Source organism: Amblyomma americanum, chromosome 1 (genome assembly GCF_052857255.1).
Source record: "Amblyomma americanum isolate KBUSLIRL-KWMA chromosome 1, ASM5285725v1, whole genome shotgun sequence".
NCBI lineage: Eukaryota > Metazoa > Arthropoda > Arachnida > Ixodida > Ixodidae > Amblyomma > Amblyomma americanum.
In genome coordinates this window covers 170,959,901-170,976,529 of record NC_135497.1, presented here as the reverse complement: position 1 = coordinate 170,976,529, position 16,629 = coordinate 170,959,901, and the positions used below count along the sequence as shown (strand labels likewise).

Below are 16,629 nucleotides of genomic sequence, written 5' to 3'. Positions count from 1 at the left end.
GAGGCGACAAGTATCAACCAACCATTAATTCCAAGCCTCTTAGGTGAATAACTGTACGTGAAACTTGCGCAGGAGCAAAAGAATCGCCCGTCTGAAGCTTCAGTTGGCAAGTGCACAGTGGAAAAGAGAAATACCTCTCGCCACTGTCTGGAGATAGAGGGATGACGAAGATAGCGTGAGAGGTGTAGTGTGGAGGAGAGCAGAGAGAGGGTACGGCGTGTCCCACTGTGACTCGCTGGATTGGATCGGGAGTGTAAAGCGGGGGAATGGCGTGTCACACGGAGATTGACGGATTCGATCATGCGACCCACTTGCATGGTCTGAACCCGTCAATGGCAGCGGCTTCTCCGTTCGGGGGAACGCTAACGATAACGAATACTGTGCGCCATAAATTGCGTTGATCCTCTGTAATTTTTATGGCGCGAAATAGCCGTAGAAACACTGCTATCCGGGCGGGACGGAGGAGGAAGCATCGGCGAATGCTGAAGTGCATATCTGGTTAACCTATAAACATGGACTTGTGAACACTCACGCGCACGGTAAAAATAACAGTTTCCTATTCTATATTTATGAATGGTGAGACTAAGTAATGTCAAAATAGTACAGTTTAAAGCGACCGCTTAGTGGTCCCTATTTTTGAAACTTGTTTGCTGGTAAATAAAGCGAAATGATCTCTCCCAAAGCACGTTTTTAGCTGATGATTTCCTTCTTGCTTGCACTGGCACAGGCTTGCGCAGGAATAAATATCGGGATTTTGCGCATTTCTGAACATGTCTTAATTCAAGTTCTATGCATAGGTTTCTACCCCAAGGCATGAAAAACCTCGCAAGCTTGTCCTGTCCTGCTTAGCTCCGTCAGGGTGTTGAAATTGCGCAACAGGCTGTGACAGTGCCGCACACTTCTCGTGTGCGTCATTTATGTTTTCTTCCCTCTCCACTTTTTCTATTTCCGTTCTTTCATTTATTACCTTCTTCCTTTTCCTCAGAAACATTTTTTTGTTAGCCGTTCGTCTTTCCTTTACTCTCCTCTTTCTGTAGAAAACTTGCAAATTTTTTTTCTGTGCTGTTAGCCTACTCACGCCGGAACTAGAATCAGCTAATTCAGTTTGGTTTTGTCTTCCTGAAACGCCGTTTTGAGCACCCTCAGCAGTGGATCAGGAGTTTAGCGTTCGGCTACTGATCCCAAGGTCGCTAGAACGAATGCAGACCATGGTAGCCCAATTTCGATGAAGGCGAAATGAAAAAAAACCCACGTTCTCTGCAATATCACTCCCTGGTAAAGAGCCCCAGGCGGTAGAATTAATCCCGAGTCTTCAACAACAGCGACCCGAAGCGACACATGCTGCGAGGGATGCCGTTATGGAAGACTCCGGGTCGTTAAACCCCACATACTACCACGCCCTTTCGAGCAGTGAACGCAGATGCAGACCATTTTCGCTACAAGAAAGCAGCGGTTTACATTAACTGAGGCTGAGAAAGAAAAACATACCAAAGGCACTTAAGACTACTTACGTTCTCCGAATGCGAAAGCATCCACGCCGGGTGTTCGGCTGCGGCGATGGCGTATTACTCTATAATGTTGTGGCCAGGGAAGCTGGTGTGCTGGCGCCACCCTGGGTTCGAAACCCACTTCTGGAGAAACTTCTCTTTTTCTTTCTTACCTGATGATGTAGGCACTACCGTTGACTTCGTGTGGTCACGTGGGCTTTCGAACCGTCTGGCGTGGACAACGACATCACCGGATTTTCTGCCTCATAAGACATGTAATGCTTTCGCATTAAAACGTAAGGAGCGCTTTCGAACCGCAGTGGGCAGCAGCCGCAAAGGCTGTGATGGAGCCCGATTCATCAAACGACGGCACTTGTGACTATAGCAGTGACGCACCCGGTGGGCCTGAACCACCAGCGACAAAAAGGATTCACAGGTGACCGACAAGCAGTAATGCTGCAGATTTCTCCGTAGTTTTAATGCGATATGATTAGGAGGGCCATGAAGGCGGAAACTGTCCGACCGAGTCGGCATCGTCTGTGTGAAGCCTCCACCTGCAAGTTTGTGTTTAGGGGGATTTCGCTCTCACCACCTGGCACCTTCCAACCGTCCCCCTCCCTCTCTAAACTTTCAGGAGAGGGGGAAGACGCCAGACGAAGAATGACTCCGCAAAAATGAAAATGACTAAGAAGAAAATGACTCGGACAACAGGAGGCCTGCTTGCGAAATTGACAGCCTTCCGCGCAAAAATTCAAAAAGTGAGATTTGCGGGAGCTACTTCTGCCTTCTCGCATTGCTCGGCAGGAGCAACCTGGGACTCACATATCTCAACGGTGACTCTGTTTGAAACAGCCACCTGCCGGTGCAGTGGTGCATCGCTTAACCGCTGCGCCACTGCGCTGGCATTGGCACGAGGATTCGACATCTAATAACGTGACACATTTTTCGTAGCCGCCTAGTCGGACAATTGGAATAGAATCAGTATTGAAATATATTGGCGAGTGAAAGAAGAATGCTATCATAATTTCTCCTCATCACTCCAATTAATCGACCCTAAATATTTTATGCTGCCCCATGATGATGACGATATACTATTACTGCAGCTCGGCCTCGCGACCCAGCCCTGCGGTATTGTTATTATATGATAGAGTATACAGGTCCTGATACCTTGAGGAATTTCAGGTGACTGAATTACGGAACTGAGCCGAAATTTTTTTTTACCCGAGTACTCGTGCCCCGTAAACTTTTTGTTTACAATGTTGCGTCTTATTTCACCATTGACGAGGCAACATCAAGTCTTTCATGGCCCAAATACTGGTATATTTTGCCGTCAATTCTCAACAACAACGATGAGCTGTAATTGATATAGAACCCCGATTTGCCTTCCACTTTTCCCGCAGAACTCAATGTATATATTCGTTATCGACTTGTGTTTATGTAATACTATCCTAAATTTAGGCTCCTATGATACTTTCCTCCTCACTTGACCACTTAACGGTTATATTCCTATGAATGCTTCGAAAATGTTTAACGTTAAATAGCCTGCTCTTTTTCTGTTATAAACATGTTGATAGCCGTATCATCTACTGGTGCTGTATCGTTGTGTAATGCTGGGGTCTTTATACATTGAAGTTTCTACAGGGGGCGAAAACCGTACGTCAAGCCTATACCTAGGCTATTTGTCCCCGCTCCCTCACATCTCTGATATATTAAATAACTGATTGATTGATTGATTGATTGATTGATTGATTGACGTAAGGAACATGCAAAGCCAAACGTGCTGTTCAACGGCCACTGAAACGCCCATGCAGCGCCCTAGGTAATCATTTGTAGTCTTCGTCTGGCAGCTTCTGCTTCTCAAACGAGAAAGTGCCGCCGCGCCGCCAGTGCCGCCGGGTGCCCACCGGGGATATAACGGGTACAAGCTTTCCCCTGGTCTGGTGATCAGCTTATTTAGGGTGAAATGCTTGGGAAACGGGCTTTGACCCCGCCTTGAGAAGTCGAAAATACCTTCTTCCATGGCTCTCTGTGGCCATAGATGCCCTTGCGCTATAAAAATCCATAATCATGATCGAATTGTGTCCCTGTTTGCGTCTATTTTTGATTTTCCTAGGTCAAACTTCAAGGTTTGGTCGTTGTTTACGTTCAAATTTACGGATGCGCGCTTCGATTCCTGGACGAAGTCAGCGCTTATGTTCTCAATCATGCTCAGAACGGCGTTGCTGAACATTTTATCGCGAACGCGCTGATCGTACAGATGGCCATGTGATATCTGCCTAGTTTTTTCTTTCACCTTCTTGATAATACGTACGTGCGAAGCCCACAAACCCCTGGACAACTCCAAGGGCAAAGCATTATTTTTGCATAGCGTGTGGGTGTCTTTTTTTGGTGCTATCAGCACGAGACCCTGATATTCGCCCGCAGAGTGATGTGCTTTTTCTTTCTACGTGATTTTGATGATGATTAATATCAAATAGCACAAAGACATCTGTGCCCGAATGGCGTCATGGCACAAGCTGTTTTCGTCTAGTCTAGGTGCGGTGAAGGACCAATTTCTCAAGTATTTCATCCCAGATAAGCCGAGCCGAGCAACAAGACAGGGGAAAGTTTGCATCGATTGAATGATCGGTGGGTACCCGGCGGCAATTGAGACCGATGCTCAACTCCCTGGGCCACCGCTGCGGTCTTGCGAGCGACTTTACACACTGAGCTCACCCTACGCGCCGCGAGCGAGCGCCGGAGGATGAGGTAGGCGGATAATCTGGAATTTCCGGCTACTGCTTTAAAAATGAAACTCCTGAACTGCTTCAATAATAAATGCAATATTCCCGAGGCAGTGCTGTGATGCACAGTTATTGCACCTTTAGTTCTAATCACTCCAATACCGCGCAAAGAAATAAAGTTCACATTTGACTGACTCACATGATGAATAGGGGACTGCGGTGCCTAAAACAGTCAATATTCGCAGCTATGATGCAGGTTCATTTTACTTGAAGTAATTTAAAAAAAAAACGTTTACGCTTACTTTTTTTCCTAAGTAGCAGGAAAGTCGACTTGACTTGTAAAGTGGTAGCGTGTTAAGTAAAGTGTAAAGTGTTAAGTCTTACAGCATACGCTATGCGTGCGTGCGGTCGCCACGAACAAGGGCCAAGGTGTAAATATTTGGGACGAGTGTAGTGCGGGAGCCTTGGGTTTGTCCATAAAAGTCTTCTGGCGTAGGAGCGCTGCATAACAGGCCAGTGCAAGAGGTCTTTGAACATCCTGGTAGCCGATAAGACGACGCCTCCTTCATAATGACCCGCGCGAAATGTGCCTGCTATTCATTAAGCTTGCTTACCTGAGAGAAGCTTCCTTAGTTCTACCAGCAGCCAAGCACAGAAAGGAAATTTAAAAAGGCTTTGTTCTCGATAGGGTTGCTTATGTTTGACCGTGGTATTAGTGAAAGATTTTATTTCGTATGAATGACAAACTGCCTCTGGGTCGGCTTATTATTCATTTTGTATTTCTTGTTTGTCTGTACCTTCCGGTTGGTCGGTGATTAAGAATTCGGTAATGTTCTGGCGCCTCGGTGTCCACTCAGTACGTGACACCGTGACTCTTCAAGAAATCTGTAATGCTTTATGATTAAGAAAAACTTGCAGTGCCATTTCGTGAAACACAGTGCAAACAACTTCATAGACGGTACATTTTATTGACACTTACAAAGCATGCGCAGAAAACACGGCACACAGTAACAGGGAACAGTTAGATGATAGGGTGCGCGTGTGATGCAACAACGTTGGGACATATATCTCTTCTCGTTTAACAGCGAAGCCGGTCGCAACACCAAACTTACTGCTCGTTCCTTTAGAGTCACCATGGACAACTGGTGTTCACTTTGTTCCTTGTGACATTTTACATTAGAGAGTACGAAAAAATACAAACGGACAAAGCTGCCATATACACCTGGAGAAGAGTGCTTTATCACTGTAACCGCGCTGGTGAGTGACAATAAAGTTTTGTTGTTTTTATGCAGTTTTATTGTAATAAAGAGCAGCGGCCATGAAATCAAGAACAATTTGAAGCATTAAGTTTCCGTCGTTAAGCGTGGAATGGAAACATAAGTGCGTATATTCATCGCATAGGAAACATAAGCTGATCCCCATTCTGAAATCCATGAAAGTAATAAAGAAGCTAAAAAAGATAATGTGATTCTCAGACCACTTGGGCTGTGAAGCTACACATGGTGATTCTTTTTTGCCAAGAAGGCCTCCAGCATCGTTTCTGCAAAACAACTTTGCCTGTAAATTTAGTCCTGCCTCAAATATTTCACCCACATTTTATGTGGATCCTCGCCTTCCTAAGCCAGCTACTTTCTTTACGCCGCATGATGGCCGCATCTGAAAAAAAAGTCATTAGTGTCTGTTCAACGTGAAACAATTGAAGCTAACGTATTCATAGCCTTTTGATACCGCCGCGGTGGCTCAGTAGTTATGGCGCTCGGCTGCTGACCCGAAAGACGCGGGTACGATCCCGGCCATGGCGGTCGAATTTCGATGGAGGCGAAATTCTAGAGGCCCGTGTACTGTGCGATGTCAGTGCACGTTAAAGAACCCAGGTGGTCGAAATTGCCTGAGCCCTTCACTGCGGCGTCCCTCATAGCCTCAGTCGCTTTGGGACGTTAAACCCCCATAAACCAAACCAAACGGATCATAGGCTTCAGATTCATACAGTAGTAGAAGTGTCGGCTTTTACTCAAGAGACTAACGTGGTTGTAGCGGAGCTCTAGCAGTCCGTTTCCAAATAAAGGTTAGAAATGAAGTCAGTCGCCTGTCGGGAGTCTTCACATTATCTGTTATGTGAGCAATGAATTAGGGACAAAAGCTCTTGCACAGCGAACTACCATTTAGACAAACTTAAAATGGGGAAAGTTTGCTGAACTAAATTACACGCGCTTCAACTTAGTCTGACGCGCCTAAGTAAATATCAGGCATTTAAAATTCTCTTGAAATATGCTGAAAACTTTAACGATGTATAATACGTATTTATCTCTTTTTGTAAAATGCAGTGATTTTTGTGCTGAGCTTTAGCATTCAGCCATGGCTGAAAGCTAGGTTAGTTGGTTATACATCATTAATTAGAAATGACAAGCGCTATATACGACGACAGAAATAGAAGTACACAGGAAAAGCGCTAATATGGGGCTGCTATCATTAAAATACTACGCGTTGCGCACGTCTCTACGTTAGAGTCACATGATGCGTATCCTGTAAAAGGCAGGGTTCCTCCCACATTTTCTGCTCACAGTGCTATTTTCAGTATCCATAGGGCCTTCGAAATCATAGCAGATAAAGCACAGCTTTGGAATCGCAGTATCCGGTATTTCGCTGGCAAAAATGGCTGTGTATTTTCTGTATTGACATATCCGGCGCCGGAGTTAGTATATTAGAGCTTATCAACATGTTTACTGACCAGAATGCTCCATTTTTTCGCATTTGTTCTACTGAAACTCATTTTCACTGGGTAAAATGAAATTCTTGTAAAGGATTTCGCAGAAGATCTTTCAGGTGAAGATAGCTTAAGAGGAATTTCATTGTATTTAGTTTCTCCAAGTTGTTTGCTTCATTATCAAGGTAGAAACCTAAATTCAATCGCGAATTGCTGAGCATGTGAGCTTAGAGGATCTTGCGTCGTGTTCAAGTTGTATACTGAAATTCGCAAGTACATAGTTGCTTGTACAAAAAACTCTCAACGCTCCCTATGTGCAGCCAAGTAAAAGCAAAAAGCTGTTTTGATTTTCGTAGCGCAATACTCTGCCCAGTTCAGCCTATGTCTGGCTTTAGAAACTCTGTGGTTTTGATTACTAATGCAGTGAATAGTGGAAATTTGTTATGAAGATATTAACGCGTTTTGCGCCATGTCTTCTGTTACCAATACTGGAAACTTTACTGGCATCTTAAGCTTCCCTTAATGTCGGAAAGTAAAGAAACGTACTTGATTTCCTCTTCGGACATGTTTGTACATTGGCATGCCGTTTACAGCATTAAGCAAGGTTGTTTTGCTCTGTTCACTGACCACACTTTGACAAATTCTTGCTTTACAGCCAAAGAAAAACGTCTTCGGTATCTTCATATCGTTCCCTCTCAACGACGACTTCGCACAGCAATTAAAATACTTGAGTGCGTCGATTCTACCGTTTAAGAACTTTGATTCTTAGGAAAACGTTCAATATTCCGGCGCCGTTAAGAGCTTTTAAAACTTGAAACCGTGTATAATAGTGTAGAGTGAGTCGCGTGATTCGGAAAAGCTAACGAAGCCGAAGGGTTTCAAATTATCTTTTAAACAAAGAGTTCGGCATCGAGTTCAAAGGGGTTTCGGGAAATTAGACAAAAAAACGACCAATATATTTGCTTAATATTACTAGAGCAGTTTTTGTGATGCTCATGGCTCGCCTGGTGCCGGCTCAAAGAGAAGCTTCGGATTGACAGCAGTGTAGGTTTTCTAGTACCACCCGGTGGCACTCTTAATGAACGTTGAAACGCTGTGAAATGGCATACTCAGCGCACTTTTCAGGGGCGTCCGGTGATTCTTTGCAGCAGTCATATCGCCCGTGCGTCTACCTGGTCTGAGCGTGCCGAGCCATGGACGCATCCCTTTCCAGTAGGGGCAGGTTATAGCTATGAGAACAAATAAAAAAAAGGCTTTAGTGTCAAAATTTTGAAACACACAAGCTATATGCTTCAAAAAGCTGTAAAAGAAGCGCGCAGAAATATGAAGTGGAGCAAAGCGGAACTTTCCAACCAAAGTGAAATGAGCTTTTCAGCTTTTACTGGCACTATCAGAAGTGACGCCCTGGTGTTATTATATCGCATATTTTGATAGTGTTTTCCGACACTACATATGCAACGTCGGCGTGAAGTACTAAATGATACTCGGCTTTACAGCAGCGTTTTTGGCATATCCTTTCAGCTTCCGGTGACTGAGCTCGTTAGCTCCACAGTCTGATTCAAAGACAAATTTAATTATAACGTTAAACTCAACTACAGCGTGCAGATACCATGCTCACTGAGCAGGAAACACGCTCTAAATATGGCTTGTAAAGAGTAAAATGAATTAAAACGTATATTGGCCCCATAAATTTACTTTGAAATGTCGCGATGTTTATCTCTTCGGGCCTCCATCTATACGCTCTTCTTTGAAGCAGGAATCTCCAACAGTACCGCTGGTGTTTTCTTTTTACATGGGGCTGCTTTGTATCGGCATTTAATATGCGCGTAGTAGTAATGTCCACTTTCCAGCGTTTTAAGTAATGAGGTTTAAATCCATCTTATATTAGTGCAGATCTTCTATTGTACGCACTGGCATGCGAAGGATTAAGAAAAGCGTGTTTACAGCGGACAAGGTTTTTCTCCTTGGTACACTTATGAGCTCATCTGAAAGTAAGAGTCAACGGCTTGCTTCATTAGGCTAAGCGCCGCCTCATCTTATTCCGAAACAGAATGATCCTGTGGACGTATTACGACCTAATTTGGTGGTTTGGTGGAGCTTTTTTTAAGCCGCAGTTTTGTGGGCGTAATGCTAGTTAGTACTTCCGATTCATGCAAATTATGCTTCTATTTTTACTTGATTATTCGGTTTATAATCAGTGCAATTTACACTGTTCGCGTCAAAGGCCCTTCAAAGAATTGATATGAACGCAGTTTCTGCCTCCACTCTGCCCCTATCACATTTTGACCTCAAGAGTTATGTGCCATTATTAGTGTGCGAAATGCTTATTTCTCATTCCACTAATTTTCCTTGAAGCTGTACAGTGCAATGAAGTACTGCTCATTAAATCTTGTTCCTCAGAAAAGATATTTTTGTCTCGTCTGGTAACTGTTATCTTTGAGATGTACTGAGAATATCAAGTGCTATTTCATTAAGTGCAACGATGCAGTGTTATTTTGCGATATCTTACAAATGACACCGAAGAACTTTAACATAATTTACAACAGAACGCGACACATTGCTGGAACTTATCATCATTGCGAGCGTTGTGATCTGATTTTCCTGATTAGAGCGCACAGGCCTGGGATAGCTCACATACATATCTGTAATATATAGAAACGCATTTGAATCAAGCGGTATTCTATGTGAATAATGTTTTTGACGAAATTGGCTTTATTGTTTGGTGCGCTGTTTCGGTATGTCACCCCTTTAAATGCTTCACTTGGGAAAGGGCTTTTTCAGGGCTCGAGGCCGCCGGCCGTGCACTTATATGCCATTATGCTAGTGGACGAACGCTTTACTAGTAGGCCGTGCTGTAAATAGCCTTTGTAGACAGACTCCTTTATTTCTGCACATTTCATTTAACCCAATGTAATAAATATTAAGGAAGACAACATTGATCTAAACAAAGCAAAGGATATGGGAATATTTCTTATTTGTTTTTAATTTGTGGTGTTTGCCAATGGGAAAGTAGATGTGTAATCATTTATTGGCTGAATTTTGCAATTAGTGCCATGCCAAAAAGGTATGTGCCCTCTCGGTTCAGTATCCGGCTGCTGCTTTAAATCCGCAGGTATCAAAGCCGACTCGTCGTAACTTGTTCGCTATAAATTGTTTAGCGTCAAGCTGAAAACTCGCAGCACGAGCTTCTTCATGACCGTAAGGAACTCACACCAGCCAGCATTGCCGCAGCGTCGCTTCACCGCCTGATACTGTGTGAATCGCTATGAGTATTTTGATTTCATAATGTGCTGAAGCCTTCGCACATTCGGTGCGGTTTTACAGCTTTAGGAAATGTCAGGCGCGCACTTAAAAGTATATGTTTTAAAGACATCACTGCTTGTTCAAGATAAATGAAATCTTGGAAATAATTATCACGCTTCCCTTCACACATGCACCATATAGGAAGACCTGCACAGCAGTCCTCATCAAGCGATATAACAGCGACATTGGCACGGCATGTCACGCGCAGCGATTAATCCCATTGTTATCAGCAAACCTCATTTGGTGAAAGTTCTGGATGCCGTAATTGCAATTCGTACTGAGAGCAGGCACAAAAAGGAAGGTGTGAAGAGAAATGCTGGCTCGTGCGAGTTACTTCTGTCATCTTCACACGTGCTGAAGAGTAGGCTCGATGGGGCTAGTTTTGAGCTCTGCGTATAACAATTTCTAAAAGTGACTGAAATGGGATGCGAAATTCAGCGCTCGGTGTCTGCAGGAGTCGAAGGCGTCACGCTTGCACAGCAGTAGCTTATCGCCCTCTTTTCCATCGCATTTGAAAGAGGGGACACTACCCAACCTGCTTATTCTGGAGTAATAAAACCACCCGCTTATCATCGTACGATGTAGGCTGCCAGCAATCCTCCCTCTCCAACACCAACCGTAATGCCGAATGGGAGTGACCCAGCCGGCGCGAGCCGCTTACAGCATTCTCGTCTGTGCCTGCATGTGCTGCGCGGGACTTCGGAACGGCAAAGAACGCTATGCAGTTCACTGATTTAAATACTTTCGTAAAAGGCTTGAAATATAGCTTGGAAACCACCTTCGCAGGATTTTCACCTACAATGTGCATGCAGCTCTTACGTGGCACTTACTTTGCCTATACAGCGGCTTAAAGGATTTTTTAGTCAGACTGGCAGCCGACAAAGCCGACCACCTTTGCTTCTAGGGGCAGCACAAACGGAGCGCGGAGATGTCAGGAATAGTGCTCTGGGGTATTGTATCTTTGCGCGCTATAGCACGCTGGTTCCAACCAGTGAATAACATACCGAAGACAATAAGCGCTGGTAAGCTCATTTCAATTCGCTTTTTTAAGCTTTACTCCACTACACTTCCCACTTAAGCATTTCTTGCGCAGTTGCTGTAAGCCCATACCGCGTAAAAAGCAACTTGGAACGCATGTTAAAAGGTTCATGACAAGTTTTCAAGCGTGGGGTGACAGCAAACGGGTGTGCCGATAGCTAGGCAAGGAGAGGACTGCAGAAAGAGTACCCCGGACGACAGAAAGTGTAGTGTCGGGTGGTGCTTTCAACGCTCAGTAAAACTGCATTTAAGCGTTGCTCTAGACACTCCCGAGAAGGATTCGTATCGGCAACAAATGAGAGCTACCAATAGGTTTGGTAATTACTGCGTTTCGGTGTGGACGCATGGGGTATCAAGTTTCTTCCATACATGGTTAAACTGTCGTGTGAAGACATCAAGAAACCTTGCTAGCATGCTTACTTCTGAGCCTGATTTAGGAGTAATGGATAACGCAGGACATTCTTATCGGAGTTAAAACATATTTGATTTAGCTCTTGTGCTTATTCTGTTTTTCGTACAGCAAACGGCTTATCGGTTTCAACACGAAATGTCATCTTTTGGGCAAAGCTGGATGGAATTTCCTAGTTTCTCTCAAACGAGAAGAGATATATGCATTTCTTGGACACAGCTTACTTTAAAAACAAAATAAGAGGCAAGCGTTTCAAAAACCTGTTAAAGAATACGCTAAGCAATTTATGATGAAGGGTTTAATGTCACGTGGACATTGAAACCCATTCTATTTTTTTTTTTTGTTAAGAAACTCGGCAATAAGACATCCCGCTGATTAGTTATCCATTATTGCGAAATAATTTGTTCGCTCTTTGCGAATTCTTTTTTTGTGAAGAAAAATAAGTTTTCCGTAGAAATGTACAGTCATTATCTCACTGCAGATACAAACATGCTAAAGCGGTTGTTGGCTCTTTTTCAAACTACTATGCTCTCGCGGAGATCGCTCACTTTCGGCATTCCATAAACTTGAAGCATTTTTTGCTGTCGTATATTTACACAGGAGATAACATCAGGTTACATGCATATTATCGGCCTGTGAAAAGCGCGCAGGAAGTGGGTACTAGCACATACATGTAAGACGCTAAGCACGATGCGCGAGAATCATTGGTCGCCACTGTTGAACTGCTCTTTACCCTGTTGTGATTAAGCCGACCGAATGTGTGAATTTTCTGCCAAACAAAAGGAAAATGGCATCTTCTTACGGCTTTAGGCAACAAAGTACTTTTTTTCTGATTACCTGAAACCATCAGCAAATAAAACGGGGTGCTAGCAATCAAAGTGCGATAATGAGCGCCGCGGTAGTGATGCGCGCAACTCGTTTAAGCGCAGCCGACGGCCACGCGTCAATACGTAAAATGTAAACAAGTCTTCTTTCTTGGTCAGGTTCGCACAACAAGATTACACATTTGTTCGCCAGAGTTGTCCGAAAATGCGTAACACAGATGTTAGCGACAGGCAATATTCTAGAACAGAGTTATATGGGTCACTTCAGGCAGCGCTACAAACGTCGTGAAAGGACCTTAACGTAATATTCAATCAGGCAGTTATCTGAAATGCACAAACTAATGCTTCGGCTGGCACTCGTGTCCATCAGTCGTGTCCAGCTCCCTTCGCGGCCCACGCCGCAAATGAGGACTAACGCTGCATCAGTAAGCACAAACCGTTAGCACTGCCAGGCTTACTTTTTCGATAGGAAAAAACAGCATGTTGGCTGCCGTATATTGAAAAATGAAGACTTAAAAGACGCAGCGCATTTGCACGTTGGCTGTGCGCACTCCCCGCTTCCGCGGCGTACTTGTGCGCCACCAGTGTCCAGCACCCTTCTTATGTCGAAGGAAGGGTAAAGAAATTTCGATTAAAAAATGTCCGTTGTCAAAAAAGGAAAAGGATCTTTAGCTCTCCTTAAATGAGCCGAAATTAATCAAGCCGCATCAGCTCATGGAACTGAAGTTTTGAGAGTATAAATTGATTGTGCATAATCTTAAAAAGGATCGCTTATGAGTTCTAGCTAAAAAACCACTTTGTGCATTTCAGATTACTAGCCTCCTTTTAACTGTGTCAAGGTGCTTCGATAAGCCCGCCATTATGATAAAAGTGAACCCAACGACACCGATCGAAAATCTCGCGGACACCATTCACAAGGATTCTCGGAAACCCCATTTGAAACATCTTGCATGTTCAAAATAGCTTAACAGGCTGACACAACAGCTTGGAAACGTTGTTAATATTTTCAGGAGAGCACCGACGACACGAAGCCTATAGAAAGTCACACACACACATATACACACGCACAATACAACAGATGTACCAAGGACGAGCAATCCGCTCGGCGTGGATTATTTCGCGGACTCCGCGAATAATCATGTCTGCAAAGAGTGCGTTGCGCTAAAAGAACCATGGCCGGCTGGCAGAGATAGACTCGAAATCGAGCAATCGGAGAAAGCTCCACATCTTTAGCCAGGTGTCCTGAGCAAACTGAGTGCGACGATCGCGCACTACATGGCCAGCACCCAGACTAGACCGTCTACATTGCTGCTGCTAGCCGGCCGAGAATTACTGTATAAGACGACGAGCAGATGGCCATACATTACAAAACAAAGAGCGCTGGAAAAAAAATCAAGTGCACTAAAACACGCGATTCGTATTCATTCCGCATTCCTCGTGACGGTTACAATACATGCACGAGTAACAAGTCCACGTATCGTGTTGTGGAAGAGGTGGTTTTGAGAGGATTAATCAAATAGGCTTCGCGCAGAGCGAACATATTCTACCCACTACGAAATGCACGGGGCGTAATACGTTGGGAAATCCCATGGTGGGGAGCAAGACAAACACAGCTCCTTTGGCGATTGCTTGCATCTGGAACAAGTCACCGTCATGCACACCCCTGATGCTGATGTTCTTTCATTTGACATTAAAGCCAAGGAAGGACAAACAAAAGTTGGTGGAAGTAAGAAAAACATCTGTCGCAATCCGACTCATTCGGCTACGCGGTAGACTCACGAAGCCACGTGTTTACACAAATCGCGGGCAACACTGCCCTTCGAAGAGCTGTGCGCCGAGCCACTGGCAACACTTGGTTTCAAGCGCAGCACAATGACCTATCGGGGCCTTTAGAAGAACACACACCAGTAAACACCTCGTACGTTGTCTCCTGTCCGATATTGGCAGAGGAAATGTCACATTGTGCAGTTCAGTCAAGGTAAACTCATGACTACTTCACTCCTTTGTCCCCCGGTGATATGAAGTAGCAAACGAAGTATGCCTGGTGGAAACTGCGCGACATATTGAGTTTCCCACATGATTTTAGCTCGTGCACTTGAAGCCTAAAGGACGAAACCCTGAAGTGCTGGTTGAAAAAGAAGGGTGCACGATACCAGATGAATAGAGAATTTCCGCAATGGGATTGCTCTTCGTTCTCGAGACCGATAGGTGCAGTTCCCAGAGGGGGAGGGGGTATGTGTGGCTACGTCATGGAGGCCGACTATGGGCAGAAATCAACGCTGTAGACACTCACACACGTGGAGTAACGCTCGGTGAATGAACTGTGTAACTGTTTTGCTCTGCCGAGCGACTCCGAGCTTCTGCATCTCTCTCGAGAGCGTAGACACATGTCCTGGAATATACTGCAGTTACCTTATTCTTGCGCGTACGGTCCACTCAAGCGCACAACTTTTGCAGGCAGTACTCTTGGAGATGTTTACAGGCATCGTTATCAAATGCAGCCACCTGTGTGTCGTTGCTAATCTGCGGGCATGCGAAACGCGTTCTCCATGCAAAACTGTCGTCGCATATAGTATACGGCCCAAGCATGGGCGGTAGATATGCCGCGCCCTTGTTCACTTTCCAGCATCGCTTGCGCTGCAATTCTCCGCAGTGAATGACTTTGTTCCAAGCTCCTTTCCGGCAGCTGCTATCGTAATCGGTGACAGATATTGTTGGTACTGCGTACACACCTCGACAGCTTCCGGCTAGTTTAAGTATAAGCGGAACGCAGGCGCGAACCGGAAAGTGGTCCACTGGCGCTGCGCAGCCCGTGTGACAGGCTCACGCGGCCACGGGCCAGGCGGGGCCTTCGCCTTAGACCAGCTGGTGGCTTTGGTCTACGAGCGCGTTCTTGCTGGTGCTGCCCTTGCCGGCCGGCGCGACGATAGTGCTGCGGTTGAGGCGGACCGATCCGCCGCCCACGACGCTCGAGTAGGTCCCGGCCACAGTGCGCTCGGTTCCACCGCGGCTGTCTCGGGAGCCTTGCGCGCCGCGGCAGCTGAGCATGCGCTTAAAAGCGCGTCGGAACTTGATAGACATGGCGTTGTACAGGATCGGGTTGATGGCGCTGTTGATGAATATCATAGTCTTGCAGAACATCAGATACCACAGCTCCATGTAGCGCTTCTCGGCGAAAGAGTTGTAGACGAGCAGAACCCGGTACGGCAGCCATAGGGTGGCGAATACAGCTACTACCACGAACAGCATCTTCACCACCTGCAGCAGAGAAAAATGGAAATACAGAAACAAGCGTTAGTACGAGCGCCACGAAATGTTGAGGTCGGTAAGCTTATTTAGAAAACTCGACCAGTGCACTGAACAAAAGAAAGCGTCTTATAACCATATCGTCAGGATTTCAGAGGCTGCGTTTGTTCTAAACGACCGTCATACTGACATCTGTGCCACAGTGACACTAGCCACATGCTTCGAGCCCAGCAGGAGGTCCCAGATTTCTTGCATTTCATCCAGGTTTTCCTTTCGTTCCTCTCTAAGAAGAGGAATCACTGTGCAGTCAACATACACTGTACTTTTAATTTGTTGAGGCTGTTATTCCCACAGTTTTTGGTGTGGTACCATATGCTATGGAATTCACAACGGAAATGCCATATTGTGCGGCATTAGACGAATTATAAGAGGAAAATGCCTGTTTTTTTCATAGGAGTTGATACGACTTAAATATCAGTACTTCCTATAAATTATTGTAAATTTTCTTGATCGAACTTTATCTAAGTGCTTCTATTGACAGTGCACGCCTTTTAGTCATTCAAGAATGCATGCAGTGCCATGTCTATCAATCAAGAACTGTACACGCAGGGGACTTTATCCTTCACCATGGATCACACATCAGAAGCACCAGAAGCGCTAATTAACTTAATGCAACATTCTGACCTACGTCAACTCCTTACTCATTTTACATGCATTCGAGGTACAAAACTATATCCTCGACCTGATACCTCTTAGCAACCATCTTCCTATAGGTCAAGCGCTAATTAACTTAATGCAAAATTCTAATCTACGTCAGATTCTGACTCATTTTACATTCATTCGAGCTAGAAAAATATATCCTCGACCAGATACTTCTTAGCATCCATTTTCCTAT

The 16,629-nt window shown here is 44.9% G+C and overlaps 1 protein-coding gene across 1 annotated transcript in view; it reads right to left on the bottom strand.

Moving 5' to 3' along the window:
- Positions 1-5,169: 5,169 nt before the first annotated feature.
- LOC144114181 (thyrotropin-releasing hormone receptor-like) overlaps positions 5,170-16,629 on the bottom strand; it is a 297,562-nt gene continuing 286,102 nt past the window's right edge. Inside the window, exon 2 of the mRNA XM_077647759.1 lies at positions 5,170-15,746. Coding sequence (XP_077503885.1) covers positions 15,345-15,746 — 402 coding nt within the window. The 3' untranslated portion in view covers positions 5,170-15,344. The remainder of the gene's footprint in view (positions 15,747-16,629) is intronic.